Raw genomic sequence first — 27,899 nt, forward strand, 5'->3', positions numbered from 1 at the left:
TATTATTAGAGACAGACTCATGTAGCACAGGCTAGCCTAGTACTTACTGTGTATTAGAGTATGACCTTGAGCTCTTGTTCCTTCTCTACCTCCCAAGTGCTGTGTGCTATCTCAAAGATGCCTGTTTCTGACTTTTGAAAAACATAATGTCCTCCAAGTTAATTTGAACTGTTGCTAAAGAATTTTCCATTTTGTATATGCACCATGTTTCTTTTCTTTTTTTAAAGTTTTTATTTTGTGTGTGGATATTTTGCATGCGCATGTCTGTGTACCACATGCATGCCTGGTGCTGGTGGAGGCCCGAAGAAGGCATTGAATCCCCTGGAACTGTAGTTAAAGATAGTTGTAGATTACACATTTGTGTGTGTGTGCTTATGGTGTTTCAAAAAAGGGTTAAGGAGGTTTTTGTGTCTTTTTTCCTTGTGCTAGTGATTGTTAACCACAGGTCTTCATATTCTAGGCAAGTACCATGCTGAGTTTTTGTTGTTGTTTGCTTTGTTTTGGATTTTCGTTTTTTGTATTTTTTTTGTTTGTTTGCTTATTTTTAAGACAAAGTCTCACCAGGTTGTCTTGACTGGTTTTGAATCTGTTTGGTGGCTCAGGCAAGCCCTCAGCTTTTATGATCCTCTCTCTTTATCCCCCCGTAGCCGGGATAAAGGGCCTCTGCCATCATGCTAGGCCCAGCGCTAGTATTTTGATTTATAACTAAATTTATTAGAGCTGGAGAGACAACTCAGCAGTTAAGAGCACTTGCTGCTCTTGCAGAAGACGCGGGTTCTATTCTGAGTACCCACATGGTGGCTCACAGTTCTAGAGGATCCTCTGATGCCCTTTTCTGATCAGGTACGCACTGTTGCATATACATACACGCAGGCATGCAGGCAAACAAAACAGCCGCACGCGTAAAGTAAATCTTTTTTAGGATTTTTTTTTTCTGTTCTCTAGTTCATTGATTTCTCAGTTTATTTTCATTATTTCCTTCAATTTATTATTTTTCAGTATTTGACCTAAGAAGTTTATTAATTATTTTAGTTGTGTTTTTCTTTGAGTAGTTATATGCTTATGGTTATTCTCTTCAGAGTTGAATCAGTGAGATTCTAAAAGAAAATGCATTTGCTTTTTTTCTTTTTTAAATCTTTCTTGAAATTTTATTTTATTGTTGTAGAACATTATATTAAGGTGTGTTACTTTTGTTTATGTTGCATTTGTTTAACTCCGTGAAGCTGTGTTACAGTGCCTGTCTAAAACACCTAATGGTCTAATAAAGAGCTGAATGGCCAATAGCGAGGCAGGAGAAAGGATAGGTGGGGCTGGCAGACAGAGAGAATAAAAAGGAGGAGAAATCTGGGAAGAGAGGAAGAAAGAACAAGAGAATAAGGAGAGGAGCATGCTAGGGGCCAGCCACACAGTCACACAGCCTGTCATGGAGTAAGAGTGAAAGTAAGATATACAGAAGTAAGAAAAAGCCCAGAAGCAAAAGGTAGATGGGATAATTTAAAGTTAAGAAAAGCTGGCAAGAAACAAGCCAGGTTAAGGCCAAGCAGTCATAATTAAGACTAAGCCTCTGTGTGTGATTTATTTGGGAGCTGGGTGGTGGGCCCCCAAAATAGCAAAAGCAAGCAGTAACGTTTCATGGTACGAGGGTTTTGCCTGCATGTATGTTTGTGTACTGTATCTGCATGTCTGCATGCCTGGTGCCGCAGGCCATAAGAGGGTGTTGGATACTTTGGAACTGGAGTTACTGAAAGATGGTTGTGAGACACCATCTGAGTGCTGGGAATTGAGTCCTCTGGAAGAGCAGCACATGCAGCTGAGCTATTTCCAACCCTCGCTTGCTATATTAAGGGAAATGTTTACTCACCGTTAAGTCCTTTATGTATAAATGACCTACTATAAAATTTGTTTTGTCCTTATGTTTTACAGAAAGCTGTTTTAATTTTGATTTTCTCAAGACCAGAAAGTAAATGCTGTTTTTCTTCTGTCTATATTATAGGTAAGCTACAGTTTATTCAATCTTATAAAATAGACCTTTTCTCTTTCACCAGAGTAGTGCCCATCTTTCTTGATGTGTTAACCTTTCTAGTTTATCAGGTAAGGGGAAACAGAATTTTAATTTCTTTCCTTTAATTATTAATGGATTATGTGTATTGGTGGTTTGCTGGGAGGACACACTGTTTTCTTAGTCTTCACTCTCGGGGTGTGCGTCTTTGCTAACTCTGGGTATCCTAGTCTCTTGTTAGAAGAACATCCGTCCACTTGAATCGGGGCCATCCAAATGGCCTCATGCTGTAGTCATTCTTTAAAGATCATGTGCCAAATGTATCACGTTCTGAGATGGTAGTGATTAGAAGTGGCACACAGTTTGGCCTATAATAGATAACAACCAGCTAAAAAGTTATAATAATCCACAGGAGAAGTGAGAGTGGTTTGAAACAGATTGGCAGCAGCAGAAATTGATGAGAAGTGGTTGGATATGGGTTTATGAATTTTGAAGTGGAGCCAACAAATTTTTGACTCCTTGTTTGTGAGGTATAAAACAAAAGAGAGTGCAAAGTGACCCTTCAAGTTTTTGGATGGATTGAGAGTTTATTGTCAGTGTAAGGAAGGCCTTGCTTACTCCGTTGACAGGAAGACAAGAGTAGATAGATTCCAGACAGGTTCTAGGCACTCATTTCTGTAAACTCAGCCTCATAAAAGAAAGTAGGAATAATGTTCTCTCATGGTTTTAGGATTTGAGGGTTGGTTGTGAGAGGTTCAAAGCATGCTCTCTGCTCATGATGTTAGTGATTTTTCTGACAACTGTTTCCTAAAAGGGGAGACGGTGTCTGGTGTGGCTTCGTCCTTCCAGGCGTCCCTTCAGCTCTTTGACACCTACCATGCATAAATTGACAAGGTGGACTCTGATTCCCCATCTCGGTAAGAAATACAGAGAGAAGCACCCGCTTATGTAATAAGGGTGGATCTTCTATCGTCTAACAAGATTCACTTAATGAGTGTATTCACACTTCTAAGATACTATCAGATGAGCAGAGAGAATAGGTTTAGAGTGTGAGGAGTTTCTCTGTGATGCCAGGAGACATCCGAACAATAGCTACTGCCGTACAGAATGTTGAAAATACGATCATAGTCACTGTTTAGCACAGCTGTGTCTGTGCCTTTGAGTTCACATTTCTCAAAGACTGGTTGCTTTACTTAGAGTTGCTAGTCTTACAGCACATTGTTGTCTGCCTCTGTCCATCTCCAGCACAAAGGTACATCTGTATGCCTTGTAGTCTTGACTTATTCAGTTCTTATGTCCTCCAAAACTAAATTGTGAAGCCTTTCCAAGTGACTTTTGGAACACTGGTATCTGTTTAAAGCTATTTTTTTCCCCTGATTGCTTATTTATTACTCACTACGATAAGCAAGGGCAGTGTCTGTACCTATCAGAAGGAAATAATAAAAATTGCTGAGTGAAAATTAGAAACCTGGAGTTAATAAACTGACGAAATAGGAAGTCATGTATTGTCTCATTAGCAGGAGGTAAGCATGATCCTAGTGTGCCTTTGAGATCCTTTTGATGATGTGTTTTCTTTGAGTTCTGCTCCATTTATCTATAAGTGTGCTGAATTTGGTGAGCATTTACATTTATTAGCATGCCATTTTCAGTGAGTTTTGATATTTTCATTTATAAATTTATATGTAGGTGCCAGTCCACTCTTGCAAACTTGACCTTTGTGATAAATTGTAGACATTCTCCCTAGAAAAATAGACATATAGTGAGCAACAAATGGTTCATAGGTTATAAAGTAGCCTATAGATGCCAAATAAGATCTGTTGTAAGTTTGAGAACTTGCATGTGCCAGATTATCCTAGGTGTTAAACAGCAGTGAATAAACTGAATAATAATAATGGAAGTATGTGTGGGGAATCTTGTTTATTAGGGTTCACATTCAGTGGAGAAAAACAAAATAGAAAGGAGGGAAAGAGTGTTAGGTAAGTTGGGATGGAGAATAAGGTGATCAAAAAAGGCCCCACTGAGAATATGTAACAACTGAGCAAAGATTTAAATGAGGTAAGGGAGAAGCTTTGAAGACATCTAGAGGAAAAGTCCTTAAGCAAGAGAGGGAGAGAGAGACGAAGGATATAAAGACCCTGAAATGGAAATAGTTCTGGCTTGCTTGAACCGTAGCAAAGGCCAGGGTGACCAGAGTAGGAGAAGAGCACAGAAATGACTCAAGCTGGGACCTAGGGGTCAGGTGACCTTGATGTTTGCAAGTTTTTAAAGGAATTTGGGTCGAAAGTTCAGGTGAAATGTCTAATTGGAATATGAAACTCTAGAAGACAAGAATTGGAGGCAGTTAACAGGTGGGTTTTTTTGGTAAGTTCTAATATAAAGGAAACAGGATGAGAAGATTAGTTTGAGGCTGAGATAATCAAGGAATTTTGCTTGTTAGTTGTTGTGCCTTTTTTTGTCTTAAAGAAGAGAAAGGATAGCCCGTTTACTAATTAGAATGATCCAGTAGAAAGGAGTAAAGTGATAATGCGGAAGAGTGGCTGTAGAACTGCTGTCAGGATGCAGATGTAAAGGAAGCAGATCGGAAGCCCATACAAAGATGAAAGTTCGTGGATTGAGCAGCAGCAGCTTGTCACCCTTGGTGAGAGAAGGAAGCAAGATGTGCTTCAGCACGCCTGCAGGTGTGCAGGGTGATGGCAGGATCACAGGGAAGGGTATTGTTTGCACTGATGTGGGTGCTTTATTGTTCTGCGTGCTCGCTTTCATTTTCTTAGTACAATAAGATGAAAAGTCATATTTATATTACTAAATAAAAGATCGTGATGCTGTGTGAAAAAGATTCCATAGGACAGTAAATGTGAAGGACCAGAAGATGCTTGCCTTTGGTTTGTTTACTTCCTATGTGTCCTGCTTATTAGGCCTGTCCTGATTTCCCCCCTAAAGGAAGGGAAAAGACAGGCCCAAGTATACAAAGTGCTCCTAAATTTGAAATATCTTGAGTGCCAAACTGATGCTATGAAAATTTCACATAACAAACTTTTGTTTCGTTCACAAAATTATTAAAAATATATGAGGGATGATGAGATGGTTCATTCGGTAAAAAGTGCTTGCTATGGAAGCTTGACACCCTGAATGTGCCCCTAGGGCACACATAAAGGTGGAAGAAAAGAACAAACCCCTTAGAATTGTCCTCTGACTGCAGTTATACATTGTGGTACAGGCATAATAACAAGAATTTTTTTTTTTATTTAAAAATACTTTATGAATTTATCTTCAGGTCCCTTGTATAAGTTGACTATGAAGCATGGATGAGTGTTGTGTTTAGATATGTGTCCCATCCCCAAGACAACTCATTTTGTATATACAGATGTTTAAAAATCTCAGATCCAAAAAATTTTGTTCCCAGGGTAAGGGGTCCATGCAGAATATACAGTTTATTCCTCCTTCCCTCCTCCCTACTTTCTCTCTTCCATTTCCCTCCCTCCCACTCTCCTTTTCCCTTCCTCTCTCCCTCTCTCCCTCTCTCCCTCCCTCCCTCCCTCCCTCCCTCCCTCCCTCCCACTCTCCCTTCCTCTCTGTCACTCCCTCCCTCCCCCTCTCCCTCCCTCCCTCCTTTCCTTTTCTTTGCAGTTATTCAGTGTGTATGTGGGAGGTGGGCGGGTGCTACATGGCAGCAGTGTGGATATTGGAGGACAGTCAGTCCTCGTCTTCTGCCATGTAGATTGGTTATGGGAGTAGAGCTCAGGTCGTCCGTCAGGTTTGGCAGCAAGCACCTTTATCCCCAAGCCACTTCTCCAGCCTCAGTAAAGAGTTTCTATCAGTCTTTCCTGCAGTGATTTTGGCTTTGAGACTTCTTAGTGATAGAAATATAAATATTTCTACTTTGTCTCGTAGGTTTGGAGGTACCAATTTCAAATATAATTAAGAAATTAATATATATGATGCTGGAAATTTGTAAACGCAAACTGCTAATGAATGAAAGGCTTGAAACAGATCTGTTTTTGAAGTTACCAGGAAAATGACTATGAAAACGGCTCGAGACCAATGGAAAACCACTTAGAAGGGAGCCATAGAAAATGTACACTTCAGAAGAGAGATGTAACCAGAGAACTCAAAAAAGAAAAATATACCATGTATGCCCTCAGAAGGGGAAGAAGATTTATATTCATGTACGTGAGATTACTCAAATAGATAATCAAATATATCAGTGCCTTGAACGTGAACAGAACTTTTGTGAAAACTTAGCACGTATGTGTGAGAAAACATATACTGGGGAGAAACCTTACAGATGTGATATGTGTGAGAAAACCTTCATCCAAAGTTCAGATCTTATTTCACACCAGAGGATCCATAATTATGAGAAACCTTATAAGTGTAGCAAATGTGAGAAGAGCTTTTGGCACCACTTAGCCCTCTCAGGACACCAGAGAACACATGCAGGTAAAAAGTTTTATACCTGTGACATCTGTGGCAAGAACTTTGGTCAGAGCTCTGATCTGCTTGTCCACCAACGAAGCCATACAGGGGAAAAACCTTATCTGTGTAGTGAGTGTGATAAATGCTTCAGTCGAAGTACAAATCTCATAAGGCACCGAAGAACTCACACAGGTGAGAAACCATTTAAGTGTCTGGAATGTGAAAAAGCTTTTAGTGGGAAATCGGATCTTATTAGCCACCAAAGGACTCATACCGGTGAAAGACCCTACAAATGCAATAAATGTGAGAAAAGTTATCGACACCGGTCAGCCTTCATTGTACATAAAAGAGTTCATACCGGGGAGAAGCCGTACAAGTGTGGTGCCTGTGAGAAGTGCTTTGGCCAGAAATCAGACCTTATTGTACACCAGAGAGTCCATACCGGTGAGAAACCATATAAATGCTTGGAGTGCATGAGAAGTTTTACTCGGAGTGCCAACCTAATTAGGCACCAAGCAACTCACACTCATACTTTCAAATGCCTTGAATATGAGAAAAGTTTCAACTGTGGCTCAGACCTTATTGTACATCAGAGAATTCACATGGAAGAAAAACCACATCAGTGGTCTATGTGTGAGAGTGGTTTCTTCCTAGGTATGGACTTCATTGCCCAGCAGAAAATGAGGACTCAGACAGAGGAGCTGCATTATAAATACAGTGTATGTGATAAAAGCTTTCACCATAGCCCAGCCCTTCTTCAGCATCAGACAGTACACATTGGTGAAGACTACATCTGTAATGGGAGTGAAAAAGGTCTGGATCTTAGCTCTCATGCATCGGAAACCTCGCGGATGTCTTGACAGGAAGTCACATAACCTTAAAAAAAAGGTACTTTACACATCCGAACTCATTAAGAGAAAGACTTGTAGGTGAATTTCAGATTTCCCTCAGATCTCAGACTTCATTGGGGGCCAGAGAGAAAGAGAGTCTACAGTCTTAGGAACTGTAAGAAAAGCTTTATGTAGAGAATGGCTCTGTCAGGACACCATTATTAGCCACATTTGCGAAGAACTCCACAAATGCTCTGGGTTTGGAAAACCTTCCACACAAGAAGGTTCATCAGATCGGAAGCCGTACATGTGCAGTATGGGAGCTCTCCAGCAGTGGTAAGCCCTCATCATTACAAGAGAATTCACACCAGAGAACAATCATTTAAATGCTTTGTGTCAGCAGTACTTTGGACAGTAGTACGCCTTATTGGATATCAGAAAAGTCACCCTGGGGAGAAACCCCAGAAATTAGAGGAAAAAGTTCTAACAAAATTCTGACTTTCTTACCCATCAGAGAAGCCATACTGGTATAGATGAGTATTTGTCTTGAGTGTGGCAGAAACATTTGTTGGAGAGTCTTACATGGGTTTGCATCCTCCTAAACAAGAATCAGAAGACAGATAAGTGTCTGAATGAGAAAAGCTTGTTAATTTTCAGTTTTTGGGGTGTATCAGGGAACTCACAGCAGTGAAAACCCATAAATGCTTTGTGTCTGAGAAGCTAGAAGCTCTCATCTAATTGGGCCCCAAAGAACCGGTTCTCCAGAGGAGTTGTTCCAGTGTGAGAGATCTAGTTGTGGGTGAGAGTCTGTACATATGCTATGTCTGAGAAGAGCTGTTCTTGTAGTTGAACCATATTGTAAAAAATTAAATAGAATTGTATGGAAGGAAATCGTGTCTTAGCGACCCAGAAGCTTGTTCTGGAGGAGCTGGGGCAGGTCAGCGTGGATCTGAAGGGTAACTCAGGTAAAGACGCTTTTATTTTGTCTGAACCACTTAATGATTGCTTTAGTTTCACTTTTAAGAACTCATAAGTCCAGTAAAGGAAAGGATTGTAATCTTGTGTATAAGGTAGGGCATGGGTTATTGTTGGAAGAAAGGAGTGCTTTGATTTTTGCTTGCTTTTTTTTTTTTAACTCTCTTCTCTAGAATGGGAATGGTGTGTTGCTAGCAGGTTGTGAAAAGCACTAAGAAGCTAGGGAGTACTTAGCTCGGGTTAAAATTCTCAGTAGTTTCCCCATTGCATGATCAGCTTCTGCAAAAAGCAGAATACTCAGCTCTTTACTTAGTGTTGAGATCTGCCCTCAAAATTGTCCAAAATTGTCCCTAAAGTATCTTTTGGAGTTAACACTGAAATTTCAAATTTAGAGATTCATTTCTTTTCAAGTCAGAATAACAAATTCCAGGATACTGGTTATGATGATGTTACAGTATCTAGGTTTTTGTGACTTGTTACATCTCTTTCAGTGATAAATACCATATCAGCTGGCTCAGAACAGGAATAGGGCGAAAGTTGTTAACCAGAGAAAGCAGAGGAGAGACACAATGAAGCGCTCTTCATGGAGGAAGCGGACACTGATTTTGAGGGTCCTGACTCCAAAGCTTATGTTCTACATTCTATTATCCTGATACTTGCAGCAAATTAAGCTTCATAATGACACATTTTTTTCATTTATTTCAGTTCTGTCAAGGAAAGAAAAATACAGTTTAATCCCAGGGAAAGGATTGCAGTCAACACAATATAAGGTATATTCTTGGTTTGGAATGCAGGATTCTAAATGTTAGAAAAGTAGTTGGCAGATTCACCTGAGGTTTAAGGATAAACATTTGTTTCCAGTGCAGTAGGTTAATTGATTGTCTTTAACATACTTTGGATAGCTCACGACCCAAGCATCTTATAGTCCCTTCTCATTATTTTTCTTTCTTTGGCTTAAAAGACTTTTAATTCAAATATTTCAAGTTCCTGTGGTATTTGGGACTCTGTAGAATATAATTATTTTATTGTTAATCACAGTCCTCTGGTTTTGTTGTAATTTGTTTAGTGAACCCCTGAATTCCATGGGGTAATAGTGTTTAGCGTCATGAAATTGATCTGGTGATACCTTACATGTGGCTGTAAGCTCTCAACCTGATAGTTGTTTGATAATCATAATCTTAAGGCCAGTGAATTTAGCTCAGTAAAGAATCTGGTTCCAGTGTTTTTCCTTTTAAAAAACCGGTTGTGTCAGTTTTAATCTGACGTGTTCTAGTAATTTTTATAAATAACTTTAGTACTATGAAAATTTGTCCATTGTGATAAACACACACAAGATATGTATTTTTCTCCTTGGGGAATATCATGCCTATTACTAGCAAGAGTTTCATAATTGTGATGCTTAAACTAATATTGGGTGTATGACAACCTCAGTAAAAAATGAATTAGTTATTATGGCTGCTCATTAGTGCTCATTAGAGAGACCATGGAGAAAGAGACAAAGTTTAAAACAGTAGGTTGGTGACTTACCCTTCAGCCTGTCTCACTGGTAATTGTCTATAGTCTCTAAGTAAACTAACAGTGGACCATTCCTCAAACAGAACTTTGAGGATGTAAAGCAGGCCTGAGGCCTGTTAACTATGGTGAGAAGGTGTTGGTATTACATAGCATAACCTGAGGTTGGAGAGGACCACTTGGGAGCCTGTAACCAAAGCTAGAAGGTGGTAACTTCTGGGATGGATGGAGGTTCCCTTGAAGCAGTGCCAACCCAAATCTACCTCAGGTAAGTAGTTAGAGTAACTTTCTCAAGATTTCAGACCAAATGAGATAAATTATATTCCGTCCATGTACTCCTCTATGCTTTATTATTTTTGTTTACCTTTAATTCTTAAATAAACATTTGTTCGTTAAATCTCTATTTTTGTCTCCACTATACTATGAGAAATTAACAAGTCCCCTGCATTTACATTGGAGTATTGTACTTAATGGTTCAATGTGTAGGTGGTAGCTGTAACCATTGGACAAGGGCAAAAGGTAACCACATTCTTTGCTAAAATATCACAAGGAAGATCTCTAGACCAATTGCTAATATTCTTCCTCTCTGAAACCTCTTGAGCTTAGTTTCCCCAGTCTGCATAACTCTCGGCACTATGGTGAGGCCCACTGAGCTCTGCTTATAGAATTCAACTGCTTTTCTAGTCCAAAATCCCAAAGTCTGCCATATTCCTCCAAAAAAAGCACATGGTCAGGTCTGTCACAGCAATAGCCCACTCCCTGATTCTGTTTTAGTTACTTTTCTATTGCTATGATAGCACACCATGACCAAGGCAACTTATAAAAGAAAGAGTTTAGTGTACTGTTAAGAGGCGTAGAGTCCATGATAGTGGGGGCAAGGAACAGCTGAAAGCTCACATTTGCATCCACAGCCACAAGGCAAAGAGCTAACTGGGAATCACAGGAATCTTGAAACTGAAAGCCTACTCCCAGTGACATGCACCTCTTCCAACACGTTCACACTTCCTAAACCTTCCCCAAAAGTTCTGCCAACTGGGGACTAAGTATTTAAATAAATGGGTCTATGGAGGCCGTTCTCATTCAAACCACCTTAGCCGAGGTAACCTGAAGGTGGTAAAAATCAGGCACAATGGTGCTTGTAATCCTAGCAGTGGGAAGCAGAGATGGAGGATCCCTGGAGCTCACTGGGCAGCCAGTCTAGCCACATTGGTAAGCTCCAGGTTCAGTGAGAGACCTTGTCTCGAAATTTAGACAGAGATTGAGAACACTGGACATTTATTTCTGGCCTCTGCATATGCACACATACTAAGTTGTGGGAATAAGGTGGGCAGGGTGGCTTACTCTCAGCACTCAGAAGGTAGAAGATACAGATAAGAAGGTCAGGAGTTTGTCAGCCTGGGCTACATGAGACCCTCAACCAGCACAAAAGTCAAGATAGAAGGACTGTTGGTAGTGACTGGTAACATCAGTTGACAATTAGAATCTAACGAGAAAGTGGAGACTCTTGGAGTAACTGTTTTGAACTTATTTTGTACTCTTTCACACCTGTTTTGAAGTTCTGGACAAGCTTATTTTCAGGACTTTGTCTTAAAATTGACAAATGGCATTATCTGAAAATGAGAAGCCTCTTCATGTAGAACTCTTAAGTGGACTCTTCTTGAACCCAGTATCTCTTCTGAGTGAGGGCCTTAGTTTTAATAAGTGGGGGGAATGGAAACTGCTTTTAAAGGCATGGCAGTTGGCTCAAAAACAGCGAGGCCTTAGGAGTTACCTGTCACAGCTTATCTGTAGCATCCCCCTCCCCCAGGAAAGGAGTGCTAAGGGAATTCTATAAAATAGCGACTTTCTCATGATCTGTCTGTGTTGATGCCCCAACCCACATTCAGCCCTGTGTACTTAATCATTCCCCCTAGTTAACTATCCCACCAGGAAATAGTATCTAGTAGGCACAGCCCTCCTGGCTACGTAAAAGCACAGATCTCCTAAGGAAATTCGTGCCTTGACTCCATTTGAACAGGCCATACCCTCCATCCTCTCATTCAAGTACATTGTCTTCAGTAACCTTTAGAATCTGCTTTCCACGATCTCTACTGATTCATTTTCTTCTTTGAGGTTTTCCCTGTCTTCATAATATGTTCAGGTTGCCTTTAATTCCCTGTTGAAAAAATTCATTCCTACAGTTAACCCCTCCCCAGAGTTTAAAGTACTCATGGTTTTCCTTTCTAAAATATCTTATTCTAAATCTGACTTCTAGCTGCCTTTGAATCCAAGTGCAGTGTGTAGTCTCCAGCCCACCCACCTCTCATTTTCCTGTACTTAGCAACATAGGATAATATGAATTCTTTTCATCTTAAGCCAGAGTTTCAGCCCAGACGCTCTTCAAACTGTGTAGCCTAGGATGGTCATGAACTTTAATATTTCTTTCAGACTTTTTCATTTTGTTTTGTTAAGTGTTTTACCTGCATTGTGTGTATGTTGAGGAGGTCAAAAGAGGGCATTGGATACCCTGGAGCTGGGGTTAAGGATGATTGTGAACCACTGTGTTGGTGCCAGGAACCAAACTTGGGTCCTCTGTAGGAGCAACAAATTTTCTTAACCACTGAGCCATCTCTCTAACCCTGACCATGAACTTCTGATCCTCTTGCCTCTGCCTCTCTAACTAACATTTGCCACCACACCCAGTTTATGATATGCTGAGGCTCAACCCAGGGTCTTGTGCATGCTGGGCAAACATTACCAAGCAGCTATATCCCCAGCCCCACTGACTTTTTCTTAACTCCTCTGTCAAATCCCTTCCCATCTCAAAAGTTTATGCTCTCATACTCCGTTTTCATTCTTATCCAGAATCACTGAAGCCTAGAAGCATACTCAGAGGTCTACACATATCTAAGTCCCTCCTCGTGATCACAGGGAGCCAGTGACTGAATTTCATTTCTTTTCTTTTTGTTTTTCATGACAGGGTTTCTTTGTGCAACAGTCCTGGCTGTCCTGGAACTTGCTTTGTAGACCAGGCTGGCCTTGAACTCAGAGATCCACCTGCCTCTGCCTCTGAGTGCTGGAATTAAAGACGTGCACCACCACCACTGCCTGGCTGTGACTGAGTTTCTTAGATTAGATTAGTCTGTGTAACAGACTGGAAAAAGATTCTGCTTGCCCTGACCTAAGCTTTCATGTTACAAGAAAGGGGTATAGAGAAGACCTTGTGGTAAGGACCTAAAGGCAGCCTTTAGGAACCTGTCCTGGAGTGACAGCCTACAGGAAAATGGTTTCAGTCCTGTACTTTGAAAGCAGTGAATTCTACCAACCACCAGTAAGTTTTGGAAAGTGTCCTAATTTTGCAAAGACTGAACAACAGCACTAGGATAAGCTAGACCGTAACCCCAAAAAGTTTAGAAGTAATTGGTTTAAGAAGTGAAATCTCTGGCAGTTTATTACAGTAACAGAAAACTAACACATGGACTAAATAAGCAAATGACTTTTGTCTTATTGCTGCCTCTCATTGAGTAGAAAGTAAGACATCTGTGTGGTGATATTTTATTTGTGCTTTAATAAATAAAACTTGCCTGAATAGCAGAGGTAAAAGCCAGCCATTATAAGTAAACACAGAAGTCAGGTAATGGTAGCACACGCCCTTAATCCTATCACTAGGGAGGCAGGGATCTCTCTGGATCTCTGTGAGTTCAAGGCCACACTGGGAACAGCCAGGGTGGTGGTACATGCCTTAAATTCCAACACTAGTTAATCATGGAGGTCTGGAGGTCTGTATAGACAGAAAGTGACAGAGCTGGGCAGGAAGAGGAAGTGATGTAGCTAGACAGAGAGAGCAAATCAGATGGCAGAACAGCAAGGCATATAGGCGTGGGTAGACAGGAAGTATCTTGCTTTTGGAAGTTGCGGAGTTGGTGAGGTGAGGTTAGCTGTGGCTGTTCCTAGTCCTCTGATCTCTCTCAGGCTTTAACCCCAATTTCTAGCTCTGAGTTTTTAACTTAATAAGACCGTTTAGAAATTTTTAACTTAATAAGACCATTTAGAAATTCGTCTACACATCTGCTTTCCCCATCCAGAGCCACAGAAGCATCTCTGTCGTCATCTCTGTTCACGCTTACTCCTTTAGCTTTGTTGTTCTCCTGTGTTTAATGCTGCATTTCTTTCTTGAGAGGGTGTGTGTGTGTGCGTGTGTGTGTGTGTGTGTGTGTGTGTGTGTGTGTGTGTGTGTGTGTGTGTGTTTATAGGCATGTACTTGTATGTACATGCAGGTGCCCAAGGAGGCTGGAAGAGGACATTGGATCCCCTGGGGCTGGAGTTACAGGTAGTTAGGAACCTCCTGACCTGGGAATCAAACTCAGGTCCTCTGGAAGAGCAGCAAGTGCTCTTAACCACTAAGGCATCTTTCTGACCCTTCGTGTTTTGTTTGCTTGGTTGGTTGAGACAGTCTCACTGTAAAGCCCAGACAGATCTTAAACTTGTAATTTTCCCATTTCAGCTTCCCAGTTGCTGAGGTGACAGGAAGTGCCACCATGCCTGACACCTATTTAAAATTTTACACCTACAGAGTAGACGAAAGTTCACTTAGATTCCCTGCTTAATATTTTGCCACATTTGCTTTATCTGAATGTATTACACATTTGAGTTTTTAAAAAAACTTGTCATGCCTCTGACCCCTAAACACTTGGACATGTGTGTCCTGACATCTGGGGCTTCTGTTACACACTGCCATGTCTAAGGAAGGTAGTGTGCATTTCCCACTAGGTCACTCTGGGAGGCAGATGATGTCTGTTTATCTCTTTAGTGATGATGCTGTTTGACTTGTTTATATTTTAAATAAAGGTACCTTTTCTGTTTTGCAATATGTACTAAGTGCTATGCTATGTTAACAATGTATGGAAGATTTTAGCATTCTAGATTATCCTTGCCTAAATGTATTTGGTAATTGCAAAATGAGCATTTCCTATTTCTGTAGTTTGTTTTATATTTACTAGTCTTGTATAGAAGCAGGACTCTCCTTAACTCTTTGTTTTGTTTTGTTTTGTTTTTTCCCTAAGTATTGTTGTGGACAGGAGTTTTTATTGGTATATTATAATCCACTACCATCACTCTTTTTTAATGCTTAAATTATGGCAAATATAACCCTCTCACACTACTTCCTGTGTTTTGGTGTGAGCTTGTCCCTACAACTAGTTTGACTTATAGTTCATACAGTATTCCCAAAGCCCTTATTCTTGAACTTTTACAATCTTGGATTGGCCATTTCTCAAAGAATCCCCAATTAGTGCTTAGAAACTGAAATTTGAGCATTAGCTTTATTCACTCTTTGTGGAAAATTGGCTAGGTTCTTTTGAGAGCTCAATAGATAATCTAATTTAAATGCAATTTCTCAAAATTCATCCTCACTTTACTCTTCCATATCTGTCCCTAGAATCTTTACCTAAGAGGAGACCCACTCACCTTGTATGCTCATGAATAGGGTGTGGGACTAAATTTTAAATAACTAAGCCAACCAAGCAGAAATCCAAAATGGAATGTAGTGAGTAATACATGGGAAAAGGTACATTCTATTGAACCACTAACCAAAGCACTATAACTGGCAACCATTGAGTTCTTAGTGATAAAATTAGAATATTCCTAAGTAATTCATTTACATCTTTATGAATTGATGTCCTCATCCCATCCAAAAAGTGCTTCCTCTCAAAACTCACAATTAGCCATGCTTTTATGGTACATGCTTAGTGGTGCATGCTTTTAACCCCAGCACTCAGCCTTCTGCAGGAGGCAGAGGCAGACAGATGTCCGAGTTTGAGGCCAGCCTGGTCTACAGAGCGAGTTACAGAACATCCAGGGTAACACAGAAAATAACAACAACCTCCCATAATGGTTGCTGACGATCCACTCAGTTTTGTGTCAGCCTAGGTTTTCTGCAACAAAACATGCATAAAAAAGAAGGCACTCAGAACTGCAAACAGATGTCCGTTACTCCTTGGATTTTTCACCTTCTTCACCTAAAATATTCCACAATATCCTACAGTTACTCCCAGCAAATGAGAGAAAGGCCACTACTAAAATTCTTTGGTCAAATTATTCACTCTGTTTTCTGTGTGGGAGACAGGGCTATCTCCCTAAAATGGGGTTTGAGAAAATAGCATTGAACATAGGAAAAAATGAGGCTTATGTAGCCCCCCCCCCAAAAAAAAAAAACTGCAAGAGTAGGGGTTCTTCAACGGTTGGGGGATTTCTAGAGGAATTTTGGTTATGTAGGAATTTGGCTGAACATTTCAAAATTATTTGGCAGAACATCTTATCAGGGTGGAAGTTGGGGTATAGAGTATGGAAGATGTCAAATTCCAGAAAATGGGTCAAGACCTGTTAAATCCACGTTTAGAGAAAACAGAAATGAACTTATTTTGACCTTGTAATAAGATGGCTTCTAAGGATGAAGTCAGGATGGTCCATCACTACCTATTTATGTTTATTATTTCCCTTCTGAAAATTAACTCTAGTCTACCTCCATTGGACAGCTGTGGGTCCAACTGGCTAGAACAGCACTCAGCTCTGAGTGAAGTTTAACTGTTTTTCTAGAAACCAAATGGAAGCAGACATCAGAGAGTCAAAAGGAAAATGTTGCTGATGGAAGCTAACTATTGTATTTGTGTGGGGTTGAAAAAACGAGAACTTGGCATCATATCCACTTGATCATACCCATCATATTCTTCCATTCAAACCATAGATGCTTAACAAAGGAAGAATCGGCCATAACCCCAGAGCTCTATAGAATTAGAGGATCACGAGTTCAAGACTACACAGGGCTACATGTAATTTCCAGGCCAGTCTAAGCTGTATAGGGAGGCCTCATCTTGAAAACCAAAAGAAAAAAAAATTAAACTCATTAATTTAAATGTTGTTTTGGGTGCTTTGGCTCTGGTGAATCTCCTTTAACTATAGACTGACTAGTTGTGAGTATCAAAAATTCATTGCTTGAAATCCCTACCAAAGTAAATACCTACCCAGAAATCTATGAGAAGTGGTCAGAATATGAGTGCTCTGTCTTCTTGAATGGGATCAGTACACAGAGAACTGAGAGCCCAGAGACCTAGCTTCTTCCTTCCACCAAGTGAGGACGCAGGAAGAAAATGCCATCGCCACAGCAGAAAACAAGCCTTCCTCAGACAATCTGCAGATCTGATGGTGCCTTCATTTTGGACTTCCCAATGTGAGGAAATGGGAAATAAATTCACATTGTTTACAGACATCTGGTATATGGTATTTTGTTCTAGCAGACTGAATGGACTAAGCAGCAAAGTTCAAAATAGCAGAGATTAAAAGTATGACCAAGAGAGCGGGATAAAGTGCTTGCCCCACACTTCAAAAAAGTCAGTAATGGGAATTGTTAAATAATGCGCTGTTATTACTGCAATGTTGGTGTTCAAACCCAAGGTCTTCCTCAAGCTAGGCATTCTTTCACTAAGCCCTCATATTGGTATCATCTCAGTGTTTGAGGGCCTTTAACAAACAAGACCTATCCCAAAGCTCAGGGGATATGTAGCTGTTGAAAGAAAGTAAAGTAATGTTTAGAACAACTAACCAACGATCTAAATGTAAATGAAATGTAGTCCTTTTATATGACATTAAATAGAGCAGCTGTCAATCTGTATGCACAGAGGTTGGAGTTCATGCTAGCAAAGTTGAGTTCTGAATGCCAGGACTATGAGGAACTTTAATACATTACAAATCCTCTGCAGTGCTAGAGCATTATATTTATAATAAAGTCAACATTACAAAAGGGATTTATTCTTCCCTCCATTCTTTCCCACAGAAGTCTTTAATGATATTCTCAGAAGCCAGTTAGCAAAGTTTATGTTCTTTCCATTGGTTATTGTCTCTTTTCTTTTTAATATACAATTTGTTTATATTTTGTGTTCATTGGTGTTTGGCTTGCATGTATGTCTGCATGAGGGTGTCTGTCAGAAGCCCTGGAACTGCAGTTACAGTCAGTTGTGAGCTGCCATGTGAGTGCTGGGAATTGAACCGGAGTCCTCTCTCTGCAAGACTAGCCATCTCTCCAGCCCCTCATTGTCTCTTCTTTGGAGGTCATTCTGATTTCACTTGAATTCTTGTATCTGTGGTGTGTTACATCCACAGTCACCACCAGCAAAGCCGGCAAGCTCGGTACAGCCTTCCCATAAATCATAAGCTGGTCTCCAAGCAACTGAAATCATTCTGTTTACTGTACCTGCTAGTCTCCATCTGTGGCATTAATGAGCAGCTTGCACACAGAAACCCCATTCTTCATACATTCTAGTGGATAGAGGTGGCCTTCAAAACCATTTATTAGTCAGTAGTTTTTGCTGGCTCACAGAAAACGGTTGTGTAAGTGTGAAATATACTAGTAGAAAAAAATGTGACTTTGAAGTACTTCAGCAATTGTACATAGCTGATGGAAGATGGCCCAGCTGTAGCTTGCATGCATTTTGTAAAAAGCATATTTTATGCATTATATGAAAATAGACAATACTGCCTGTCAGAGCACATCTACTGATTGGTTACTGCCCTTCTCCAAATACTTTCTTATCGTCACCCCCATTCCTTTCACTACATGTGCCCACAGGTGCACACACAGGAAGTGTGCAAATATTCGGGTGATTTTAATGTATTTTTAGTTTGATAAAAGACAAAGATACGGTGGGTGGTGGTGGCACACACCTTTAATCCCAGCACTCGGGAGGCAGAGCCAGCAGGATCTCTGTGAGTTTGAGGCCAGCTTGGTTTACAGAGTGAGATCCAGGACAGGTACCAAAACTACACAAAGAAACCCTGTCTCAAAAACAAACAACAACAAAAAGACAAAGATACAAACAGGATATACAGAAACAGAGAAACAGCAAATTTTCAGAACGTGAAGGGTGTGTGTGTGTGTGTGTGTGTGTGTGTGTGTGTGTGTGTGTGTTCCTCTAGTGTTGGGGACCGACTCCGGACAGCTGTGTCTTGAACTTTGTGTGACCTTCCTTGCTTTATCAAGCCTTGCAAAAACAGGAGGTTCCTGGCCTAACCGCAGGATGTACGATTAGATAAACTTACTGGAGCATGTGCTAAACAGCCAGCTGCAGGGGCCTGGGACCAAAGCGACCTCACCCTGACCCTCCCTTAGGAATTTTCCATTCTTCTCCCCTTGCTTCCCCTGCTCCCCCTCCCTGCCTGAAGCCCTGCTTATAAGCCTCAACACCCAGTCAATAAAGGAGACCTTGATGCAACTCAGACTGACTTTGTCTTCCTTTACGCGCCTGGTCTCCTTTCTCTCTCGCCCCCACTGATCTTTCAGGAGGTGCCTCCTCGGGTCTCATCAAATAACCTGGCCCACGGGACAGGTCAAGTGGCGCCCGAACGTGGGGCTCGAGGCACGGTGACCTGCCGGACGACAGACAATGGAAGGGGCCCCAGAGAGGATCAGGGTAGAGACGCCCGGACCGCATCACTCGTGCAACGCGGGAGAGTCTTGAGGTAAGTGTGTCGTCCCATCGATCATGGGCAAAAATTTATCTAAAGAGGCTCTTTTTCTTAAAAAAGATGAAAGGTAACCTTAGGGAGAGAGGAATATGGGTTAAGAAAAAGGATTTGATAAAATTCTTCCAATTTGTGGAGGAGAAATGCCCCTGGTTAGTGATTAACAGCCCAGGAATTCACCCTCTGACTTGGAACAAGATTAGAAAAGATATTAACAAATTACTCAGAGACGGGGAAAATGTCCCCGATGCCTTTTTTAGTTTTTATGGTGTGATTAGAGATGTTCTAAAGGAAGCAGAGGGAGATGGGCGTGTTTCACACTTACTAGCCCTTGCAGAGGATTTTCTCTCAAACTCCCCCTGCCTGATACCCAAGGGTCCAGAGGTTTATTGACATCTACCGGTAAGAGCGCTCTCTGTCCTGTCTGTGTCTCTCTGTCATGTTACTTTTGTTTTGTACCGGTCGATCGATTTGTACTTTGCAGGCTCTCACTGGGACAGACATGTCCAGACAGTGAACCTGGCGGCGAAGGGAGACGTCCCAGAGCCCTAAGGCCACCTCAGAGGTGACCATTTGGTTTAGGAGCATCTTTGGGTATCTTCCCCCACGGTGGGAGGAAGTGCCACTTTGTATTTTGTCCTGGGAAATTGTCAGAGCCATTTTGTGTGTTTTTTGTATGTTTTGTTGTGATCAATGTTACTTTACTCTCTCCTTCTCTTCCAAGAAAAAAAGGTGCATGTCTGACTGACAGGGATGTGGAAGCCCCTGATGTCTGTTTGATTAAGGACAGAGATCCTCCAGTCTGGATTGTTTTTGGTGTGATTGAGCCTGGAGAGTCTCCCCCCAGAGCACATCAGGCTGTCATTGTTCTTGGAGCTTTGTTGGTTGTCTCGTTGGGGCAAAGTTTTTTCATGTGCCCTTGGTCTTGTGTGTAATGTATTAATTGTTCTCATTGTTGACTTGACTGTGACGGACGCTATGGGACAGTTCCCTTCTTCTCCAGGAGACCTTTGCCTAGCCCACTGGAAGGATGTGTGAGCCACAATAGAGGGAACTGGGTTCCCCACCCCCACTCCCTGACTGAACTGAGAAAAACAGGTAGCTCCTGCCAGGTGGGGCTTGCATACTGCAAGAGGGCCTCACTAGCTGTGAATGAGGCTCCTCTCAGTGCTAATGTTCCAGTTCTTGGATTGTCTGTGTAAATGTTATTTGTTTCTGTCTACTAACCTCCCTTATTTTCCTAGAGGAAGAGGAGGAGGGAGAGGCATAACAAAGGCCACCTCCCTCCCTCCGTAGCTCTCTTGCTATCAGGACTGCAGCCAGCTGGCTGCTCTCAGGAGGGTGGGGGTGCGTGCTCTCCTTACAGGCGTACAGGCGGGCAAAGACAGGAGCTCTGGACAGGGCAATGGGGACTGCCTGCAATTGACAAAAACTGTGTGAACACTGAACAGAGAATCTGACTTTAGTCAGAGGAGTTAACAAAAACTTTTTTTTCAGAAACACTGGCAGCCAAGGACCTCTATGCCCACTGCTCCCCCTCCCTCCCTTTACTGTGATAACTTCAAAGTCTCTTCTGCCGGCCAGCAGCTTCTCTTGTTAACCCTTCTCTGTCCTGGTATTACTTGAAAAGAAATGTTAAATTACCAGTTCAAGATACTGGGAAAATTATGCTTTTGTTTCCACAGGAAAAATAAATTTTATATAGGGTATAAGATATAAAGGTTTTAGATATAAAAATAAAAAAATGTTTTTAAAAATATGTAAAATACAAGTTATTAAAATACGTAAAAGCAAGGTATAAAGGTCTGAGGACAAAAAGCCTTAAATGATGATTAAATGACTTGAGATATATAAAAAAAATAAAACATGTTTCAGATTTCTTTGTCTTGCTATTCTGCTGTTACATTGAGACTCCAAAGGGTCATAGTTGTAAAAATGTCTGTCTACTCTACAGGTATGAATGAAAAATGTGGCCACATGTATGTTTGGTTTTGAATGTCTGAGTTTGCATGTCCTTTATGTTAAGGAATACAAGTTAATACTAGTCATCTGGCTATTCAGATACCAGTTTAAAGCATAAACTGTTCTATTTTAATAAAAAAAAACCTGAGAGGTGTATTTGACTAATATATCTATAAGAGAACAAATTGGCCTGGTTATTGTTACCAAACTTAGAGATATTTTCAAGATTGGGCCTAGATTTGTTTGGCTCAGATACATTTAATAGATAATGGTCCCAATATCCAACCTATTACTCCCACCTTCCAAATGTTTTCTGAATTACAAAAATTAATCTGACAAAGGTCACTACCCTTTTATGTTGGCCATATTCGTGCCCACACAGGCCTACCTGGACCCCTAGCTCAGGGAAATGAACTTGCCGATTCTGCTACACGTTCTATCTTGATTTCTTACTTGCAACATGATCAGGTAGCAGCCGCTCGTGAGGCGCACCGCCTTCATCACCTCAATGCTCAAACTTTGAGACTAAGGTTCTCAATTACTAGAGAACCGGCTAGGGAAATTGTAAAAAGCTGCAAAAATTGCCTGATGCTCTTACCCAAGCCTCATTATGGAGTAAACCCCAGAGGGCTTATACCTGGACAAATATGGCAGATGGATGTCACCCATGTTCCTTCTTTTGGCAAATTAAAGTTTATACATGTTACTGTAGATACCTTCAGTGGATTTATTTGTGCCTCCGCTCATAGTGGAGAAGCCACCAAAGATGTTATCAATCATATGTTACATGTCTTCACAGTGCTGGGTCAGCCGAAATGTATAAAAACTGATAATGGTCCAGGATATACTAGTAGCAAATTTAGACAGTTTTGTTTACAATTAGGAATTAAACACATCACTGGAATATCCTATAACCCTCAAGGCCAAGGTATCGTGGAGAGAGCTCACCAAACTTTAAAAATTACTCTTAATAAACTCAGTTCACAAGAGACACTATTTCCCTTTAAGGGAAACCACAAAGCTTTGCTTTCTCACACCCTATTCGTATTAAATTTTCTGACATTGGATGCTTTCGGAAAATCTGCAGCTGAGCGACACTGGCACCCAGAAACCAAACAAGGATATGCGCAGGCCCTTTGGAAAGATCCAATAACTGGAAAATGGGGCGGTCCTGATCCAGTTATAATCTGGGGAAAGGGGTCTGCATGTATTTATGACTCCAAGGAAAATGGGGCTCGTTGGCTACCAGAAAGACTGATTAAGCCTTACTCTACACAGATTGCCTCCCTAGATTAAGGAAAAAATAACTTATGTCCAGGACACAACCCTGAGACAAAAATTCTCTTTTTTTCTTTCAGAAATGCCTCCGGCTTGGAAAATAAAGGGAGCCACGGACATCTCAATGGCAGGACCTGTTCTTCGCGGGCCTCGGAAAACCAACCCCTGCTTTATCGTTTGCTTACTACTCTTCCCCCTTCCCCTCTCCTGCATCTCCGAGGAAAGCCCCCATGCTATTAAAAAGCTTACCTGGCGAATTTTCACAGTAACGGGGGGGGGGGGGGGGGGAGGAGGTCTGGAGCGTTACTGCAAACCATGCTCCCTATTCCTGGTAGCCTTCACTCACTCCCGACTTCTGTCAGCTGGCTGCAGGATTAGATTCTTGGGATATACCTACTATTGACCAGCACCAGTTAAATGGTACGGGAGGTCAAACGATTCCAAACTGCAATCAATTTCCTTGAAGTCCTAAAACCACTTGGTCAAGCCCTTGTGGGACATTCCATGATAATAATCCTGCCGTGATGACCGCCCCAGGCTGTGTTAGTCCTACAGCTCGTTGTAGGTTAGCACAATCTGACTTTTATGTCTGTCCTAAGGATGGTAGAAGCCAAGCCACGGCTACCAGATGTGGGGGATTTGAGACCTTCTTTTGTGCTTGATGGGGTTGTGAAACCACAGGGGCAGCTTACTGGAAACCAACTTCATCTTGGGACCTTATTTCAGTTACAAGAGGGTACAGTAAGCCTAGCACGAATAGACATTTTTGCTTTAGCTCCCATACTTGGAAAGCCCATGATCACGGGCTATCATTACCTTTAAACATAACCTTCACTCTTCAGGGTAGGGCGAATCGAGAATGGCCCTTGGGAAAAACATGGGGACTCCGCTGGTATCTTGATGGCACAGATAAAGGAGTCACTTTCAAGATCTTACTAACAATAGAAAACCTGTACCCAAAGTTGGTAGGGCCCAACTTAGTTCTTTCTGACCAAAAGGTCCCCTCTAATCATGAAAGGGTGCCATCACCACCTCCTCCTCCCCCCCTCACCTCATCCTCGTCCCTTTCCCAACCATACAAGCACCGTGACTACCATCGTAGACTCCACTAATGGAACTCTCCTTACTCCTTTTGGGGGAACAGGAGATAAGATTATTTAATTTGGTCCAGGGAGCTTATCTGGCCCTACATGCCACAAATCCAAACCAAACCTTGGGTTGCTGGCTCTGCCTTACCTCCAGTCCCCCTTATTATGAAGGAATCGCCTTTCAGTCTACTGCCAATAACCTCACTTCCCCGAGCAATAGGTGTTAGACTAAGCCACATAAACTAACACTCCCTGAAGTCTCTGGACGAGGTTCCTGTTTGGGCAAAGTCCCACTGACCCATAGGCATCTCTGTAACGAAACCTCGACACCCTATAAAGGAGGATATTATCTTGAGGCATCCAATGGGTCCTACTGGGCCTGCAACACCGGGTTAACCCCCTGTGTGTCTGCTCAGATATTTAATGGTTCCCATGAATTCTGTGTACTGGTTCAGTTGTGGCCTCGTGTCACCTATCATGAAGAAAGCTCGGTTATGGAATCCTTTGAGCAAAGGAGTAGATACACTCGAGAACCTGTGTCATTGACTATAGCCCTCTTGTTGGGTGTTGGAGGCATTGCTGCGGGAATTGGTGCAGGGACCACCGCCCTTGTACAAAATAATCACTTGATGCAGTTACAGATGGCCATGACCACCGATCTCTGGAGGCAATAGAAAGATCTATTTTCGCCCTTGAAAAATCACTTACCTCACTATCAGAAGTAGTGCTGCAAAATAGAAGGGGCCTGGATCTGTTGTTCCTGAGGGAAGGGGGCCTATGTGCCGCCTTGAAGGAAGAATGCTGCTTTTATGCCAACCATACTGGTATTGTCAGGGAATCGATGGAAAAATTAAGGGAAAGGCTGGCTCAAAGAAAAAGGGAGTTTGAAAATCAGCATGGGTGGTTTGAAGATTGGCTGCGAGGGTCCCCCTGGCTCTCCACCTTGCTACCTACCATTCTAGCCCCCTTAATTGTTTTTTCTCCTTCTCATTACCTTTGGTCCCTGTGTCTTTCAGCAGTTGACTCGGTTTATCAAAAATCAGATTGATTCGGCCTTACCACGACACGTCTCGATTCATTATCACAGAGTAGATTCCGAGGAGGCCATTCATTATCACAGAGTAGATTCCGAGGAGGCCGGCCAGGAGCCCCATCAAGGACTCAGATTCAGTGTCCTAAGGCCCTAACGTCCCCACGGTCCTGCTAGAGGGTACTCAATGACGGGAATAGTACAGGGCCCACACTGGAGACAATAGCATACAGAGGTCGTCGAGACCGGCTCAACATGGCACGCTGCCGAGCATGGGAAGCCCCCCTGTATAGCCTAAGACAGGGACTCTCTCTGACCCTAGCCACCCCGATCACATGGACTTGGTCCATTTTTGAGAAAAGAGGGGGAACTGTTGGGGACCGACTCCGGACAGCTGTGTCTTGAACTTTGTGTGACCTTCCTTGCTTTATCAAGCCTTGCAAAAACAGGAGGTTCCTGGCCTAACCGCAGGATGTACGATTAGATAAACTTCCTGGAGCATGTGCTAAACGGCCAGCTGCAGGGGCCTGGGACCAAAGCGACCTCACCCTGACCCTCCCTTAGGAATTTTCCATTCTTCTCCCCTTGCTTCCCCTGCTCCCCCTCCCTGCCTGAAGCCCTGCTTATAAGCCTCAACACCCAGTCAATAAAGGAGACCTTGATGCAACTCAGACTGACTTTGTCTTCCTTTACGCGCCTGGTCTCCTTTCTCTCTCGCCCCCATTGATCTTTCAGGAGGTGCCTCCTCGGGTCTCATCAAATAACCTGGCCCGTGGGACGGGTCACTCAAGGAAATTATGTAGTGGAAGATTGTATAAGTTTTAGTTTTGTTGAACTACTGTTGCTCCATATATATCCAAGAGTATAATTTCAGATAATTACATTTTAAAGGAAGAAAAATCATGTTTTCAATAAAGATGGTCTTAAAGGAAGAGGCTGCCGTAAGTTGAACAGCTCAACAATGAGTAGGTGTTAGTATGTAAAATCATTTCATTAGAGAAACAGTTTTCAAGAAGCTCCTGTTACATGTGAGTAGGAGGATGTTCACATTTCTAATGGACTAGCTATTGTTGAAATATAGCGTTTATTTTGGGAAAAACTATTTGGAAAAATTATGGAACTTAATAGGTATAGACTAAGGAAGTATCATTTTGACATACATTAAGACACGCGCGGCTGTGCCAAGAGGACTCCGCCGCCTGTGCCCGGCGGGGACGCGCTGCTCCTGGACTCACTCCTCACGGGACTCCGCGGACCGCGACAGTGGCCGGAGGGACGAAGCCCCGCGGGCCGCGAACGGCGCAGATCTCCCGGGCACCATCACCGGCCGCTGGAGTCCCCGCGTCTACAGGACCCGAGCGATGCCCTAGCGGCCCAAGAGACACGCGACCTGGCCGAGGCCCGCCACCCACCGCGTTATCCAAATGGTTTTGGTGAATTGAAAAAGAAATGGGTAAAATTGGGGAGGCTGTGTATCAGATCGTCACTTGGAGGCAACAGGGAGATCTGCGCAGGATGCGAACTCCGTGAGGTCTGGAGGGCGCCTTGCGGAGGTGCGGCCACCAAGCGAGAGGACTGGGCTGTCCAGGGCCAGTGTCTCTGCGTCAGGACTCACTGCAAGGCGACATTGCTTGCTCTCGTACAGAATTTTGTTTCTACTCAGAGAAACGTTCTACTTGGAACAACGCGAGTTTCGTACGTTTTCCCAACTTCAAGAAAACTTCAAAATTTCAAGAAAACAAAAAACCAAAAAACCAAAAATCAAACCAAACCCCACAGAAAACCGAACAACTTTGTCAATTGGCAATTTACGTTCTTTCCTAACTGTGTAGATCCAGGGGTGATTTGTTGTGTTGGCCGGTTAGCTCAGTTGGTTAGAGCGTGGTGCTAATAACGCAAAGGTCGCGGGTTCAATCCCCGTACGGGCCACGTGACAATTTCATTTTGGAACAAACTCCGAGATTTCCAACTACTGGAAGTTATTTAAGGTATATCACCTTAGAAGAGAACACAGCTCAAACTGCTCTACACTCTTCAGTTCGGCCACTGGAGGGCGACTTGCAGGCTGAGCAAGTATTCTGGGACTGTCTAGACTCCAAGAAACACCTGGATCAGCAATCATTGGAACGCGACACTCATATTTTCGTTGTTCATGCTTAGAAAAACTTTGAAAATTGCAACAAAGTAACAAAACACCCCAAATCCTCTGTCAAATGACATTGGTGTCATTGTCTGTCTATAGAGGTAGAAAGTTAAACTTTCATATACCGGTTAGCCCAGTTGGTTAGAGCGTGGTGCTAATAACAACAAGATCGCGGGTTTCTTTCCCAGCACGGGGCAATCAAAAAATGTACTTTTATTCAACAAAAATAAGCCAAAGCTAATGTGCTATAGAACAAACAAACAAACAAAAAACAAAACCAAAATCTACTCTGTGCAGCATTTAAGTCGTAACACTCTCAAAGGACTCTATCTTTATTGCCCCACGGCCCCTACTTCTGGCTCGTTTAAGGAATCTGGAAGCAGAGGGATACAGAGAAGACCTGAGCCTTTGTCCTCGTCACATTTCCTACAGTGTCCTTCTCTCCATCCGCACTGACTCTTCACCTGACCTCCTGGGAGGATCAGAAGGGTGGGTCACTCCTGTGTGGTTCCTGCCTTCTGCCAATCTAGAGACACTGAAGTGAGGAATGTCGGGTTCAGAACCCCAAGCCATTCACCAACGTCCAACAGCTGAGTGAGGTCAAAGCGTGTTCTGGCAGATTCTTTGCTGACAGTTCTCTGAGCCGGAGCTTTGTCCCTCCCAACACTCGCAGGGAGCCCTGCAGAGGTCTGCGTTGTGGTTTTTACAAAGAACCTTTCGGTGAACTCTCCCATTGCAATATAAAGACAAGGATCACTCTGAGTGTGAAGCAATAAATCAGATGTCCTCAGAACTTTAATTAGTTCTCGAATGGAATCGAACTAGGGCTTTATACCCTAAGGCAAGCACCACAACACTAAGCCTCTTCCCAGACCTTACACTAAAAGGTCTATAGAGTGAATTTGAGCCTCAGAGGTTCGTCACACAAGTGTGTGGGAAGCACGAGTCCTCCATTATCTGAGCATCGCTGTGGTATGAGTGGCTGTGAGCGGTAACATAAAGAGTGGAGGATGTGGGCATCGATCCCACTACCTCTCGCATGCTAAGCGAGCGCTCTACCATTTGAGCTAATCCCCCAATGTCAACCTGCTTTTCTTGTATTTTCTTGTGTGTCCAGTGGATCCTCACACATTTACGTACTCTGTCTTTGGTCAAAAAATCATGACAATGATGGTCC

The 27,899-nt window shown here is 42.4% G+C and overlaps 1 protein-coding gene, 1 long non-coding RNA gene and 2 other non-coding genes across 8 annotated transcripts in view; 2 read left to right on the plus strand and 2 right to left on the minus strand.

Moving 5' to 3' along the window:
- The first annotated feature begins 1,922 nt into the window (after window positions 1-1,922).
- On the plus strand, window positions 1,923-10,132 carry Znf322 (zinc finger protein 322). 4 transcript variants are annotated; one of them, XR_009379324.1, is made up of 4 exons: window positions 1,923-1,993; window positions 5,891-7,578; window positions 8,923-8,987; window positions 9,816-10,132. XR_009379324.1 is itself a non-coding variant. In XM_059263267.1 (2 exons), the coding sequence occupies exon 2, from the start codon at window positions 6,073-6,075 to the stop codon at window positions 7,270-7,272; it is 1,200 nt and encodes a 399-aa protein (XP_059119250.1). In that variant the 5' UTR covers window positions 1,923-1,993; window positions 5,891-6,072; the 3' UTR covers window positions 7,273-10,132. The 4 variants fall into 4 exon arrangements, 1 of the variants encoding a protein (XP_059119250.1); XR_009379322.1 differs by having other exon boundaries at window positions 5,891-8,987; XR_009379323.1 differs by having other exon boundaries at window positions 8,923-10,132.
- The window catches only part of LOC131911340 (uncharacterized), a 68,525-nt gene continuing 44,231 nt past the window's right edge, over window positions 3,606-27,899 (minus strand). The window contains exons 2-4 of one of the 2 annotated variants that reach the window (XR_009379332.1): window positions 7,750-7,840; window positions 6,453-6,624; window positions 3,606-3,739 (exon numbers count right to left, since the gene is read on the minus strand). This is a non-coding gene — a long non-coding RNA (uncharacterized LOC131911340). The remainder of the gene's footprint in view (window positions 3,740-6,452; window positions 6,625-7,749; window positions 7,841-27,899) is intronic. The other variant, XR_009379331.1, reaches the window with a different exon arrangement.
- On the plus strand, window positions 26,435-26,508 carry Trnai-aau (transfer RNA isoleucine (anticodon AAU)). Its single transcript has one exon. It is a non-coding gene; the product is annotated as a tRNA-Ile (tRNA).
- On the minus strand, window positions 27,727-27,799 carry Trnaa-agc (transfer RNA alanine (anticodon AGC)). The gene has a single exon. It is a non-coding gene; the product is annotated as a tRNA-Ala (tRNA).

This window comes from Peromyscus eremicus, chromosome 5 (assembly GCF_949786415.1).
Source record: "Peromyscus eremicus chromosome 5, PerEre_H2_v1, whole genome shotgun sequence".
Lineage (NCBI taxonomy): Eukaryota > Metazoa > Chordata > Mammalia > Rodentia > Cricetidae > Peromyscus > Peromyscus eremicus.

Coding starts and splice junctions, on each gene's coding strand:
- Znf322 (XM_059263267.1), top strand. CDS start 6,073: ATGTACACTTCAGAAGAGAGATGTAACCAGAGAACTCAAAAAAGAAAA.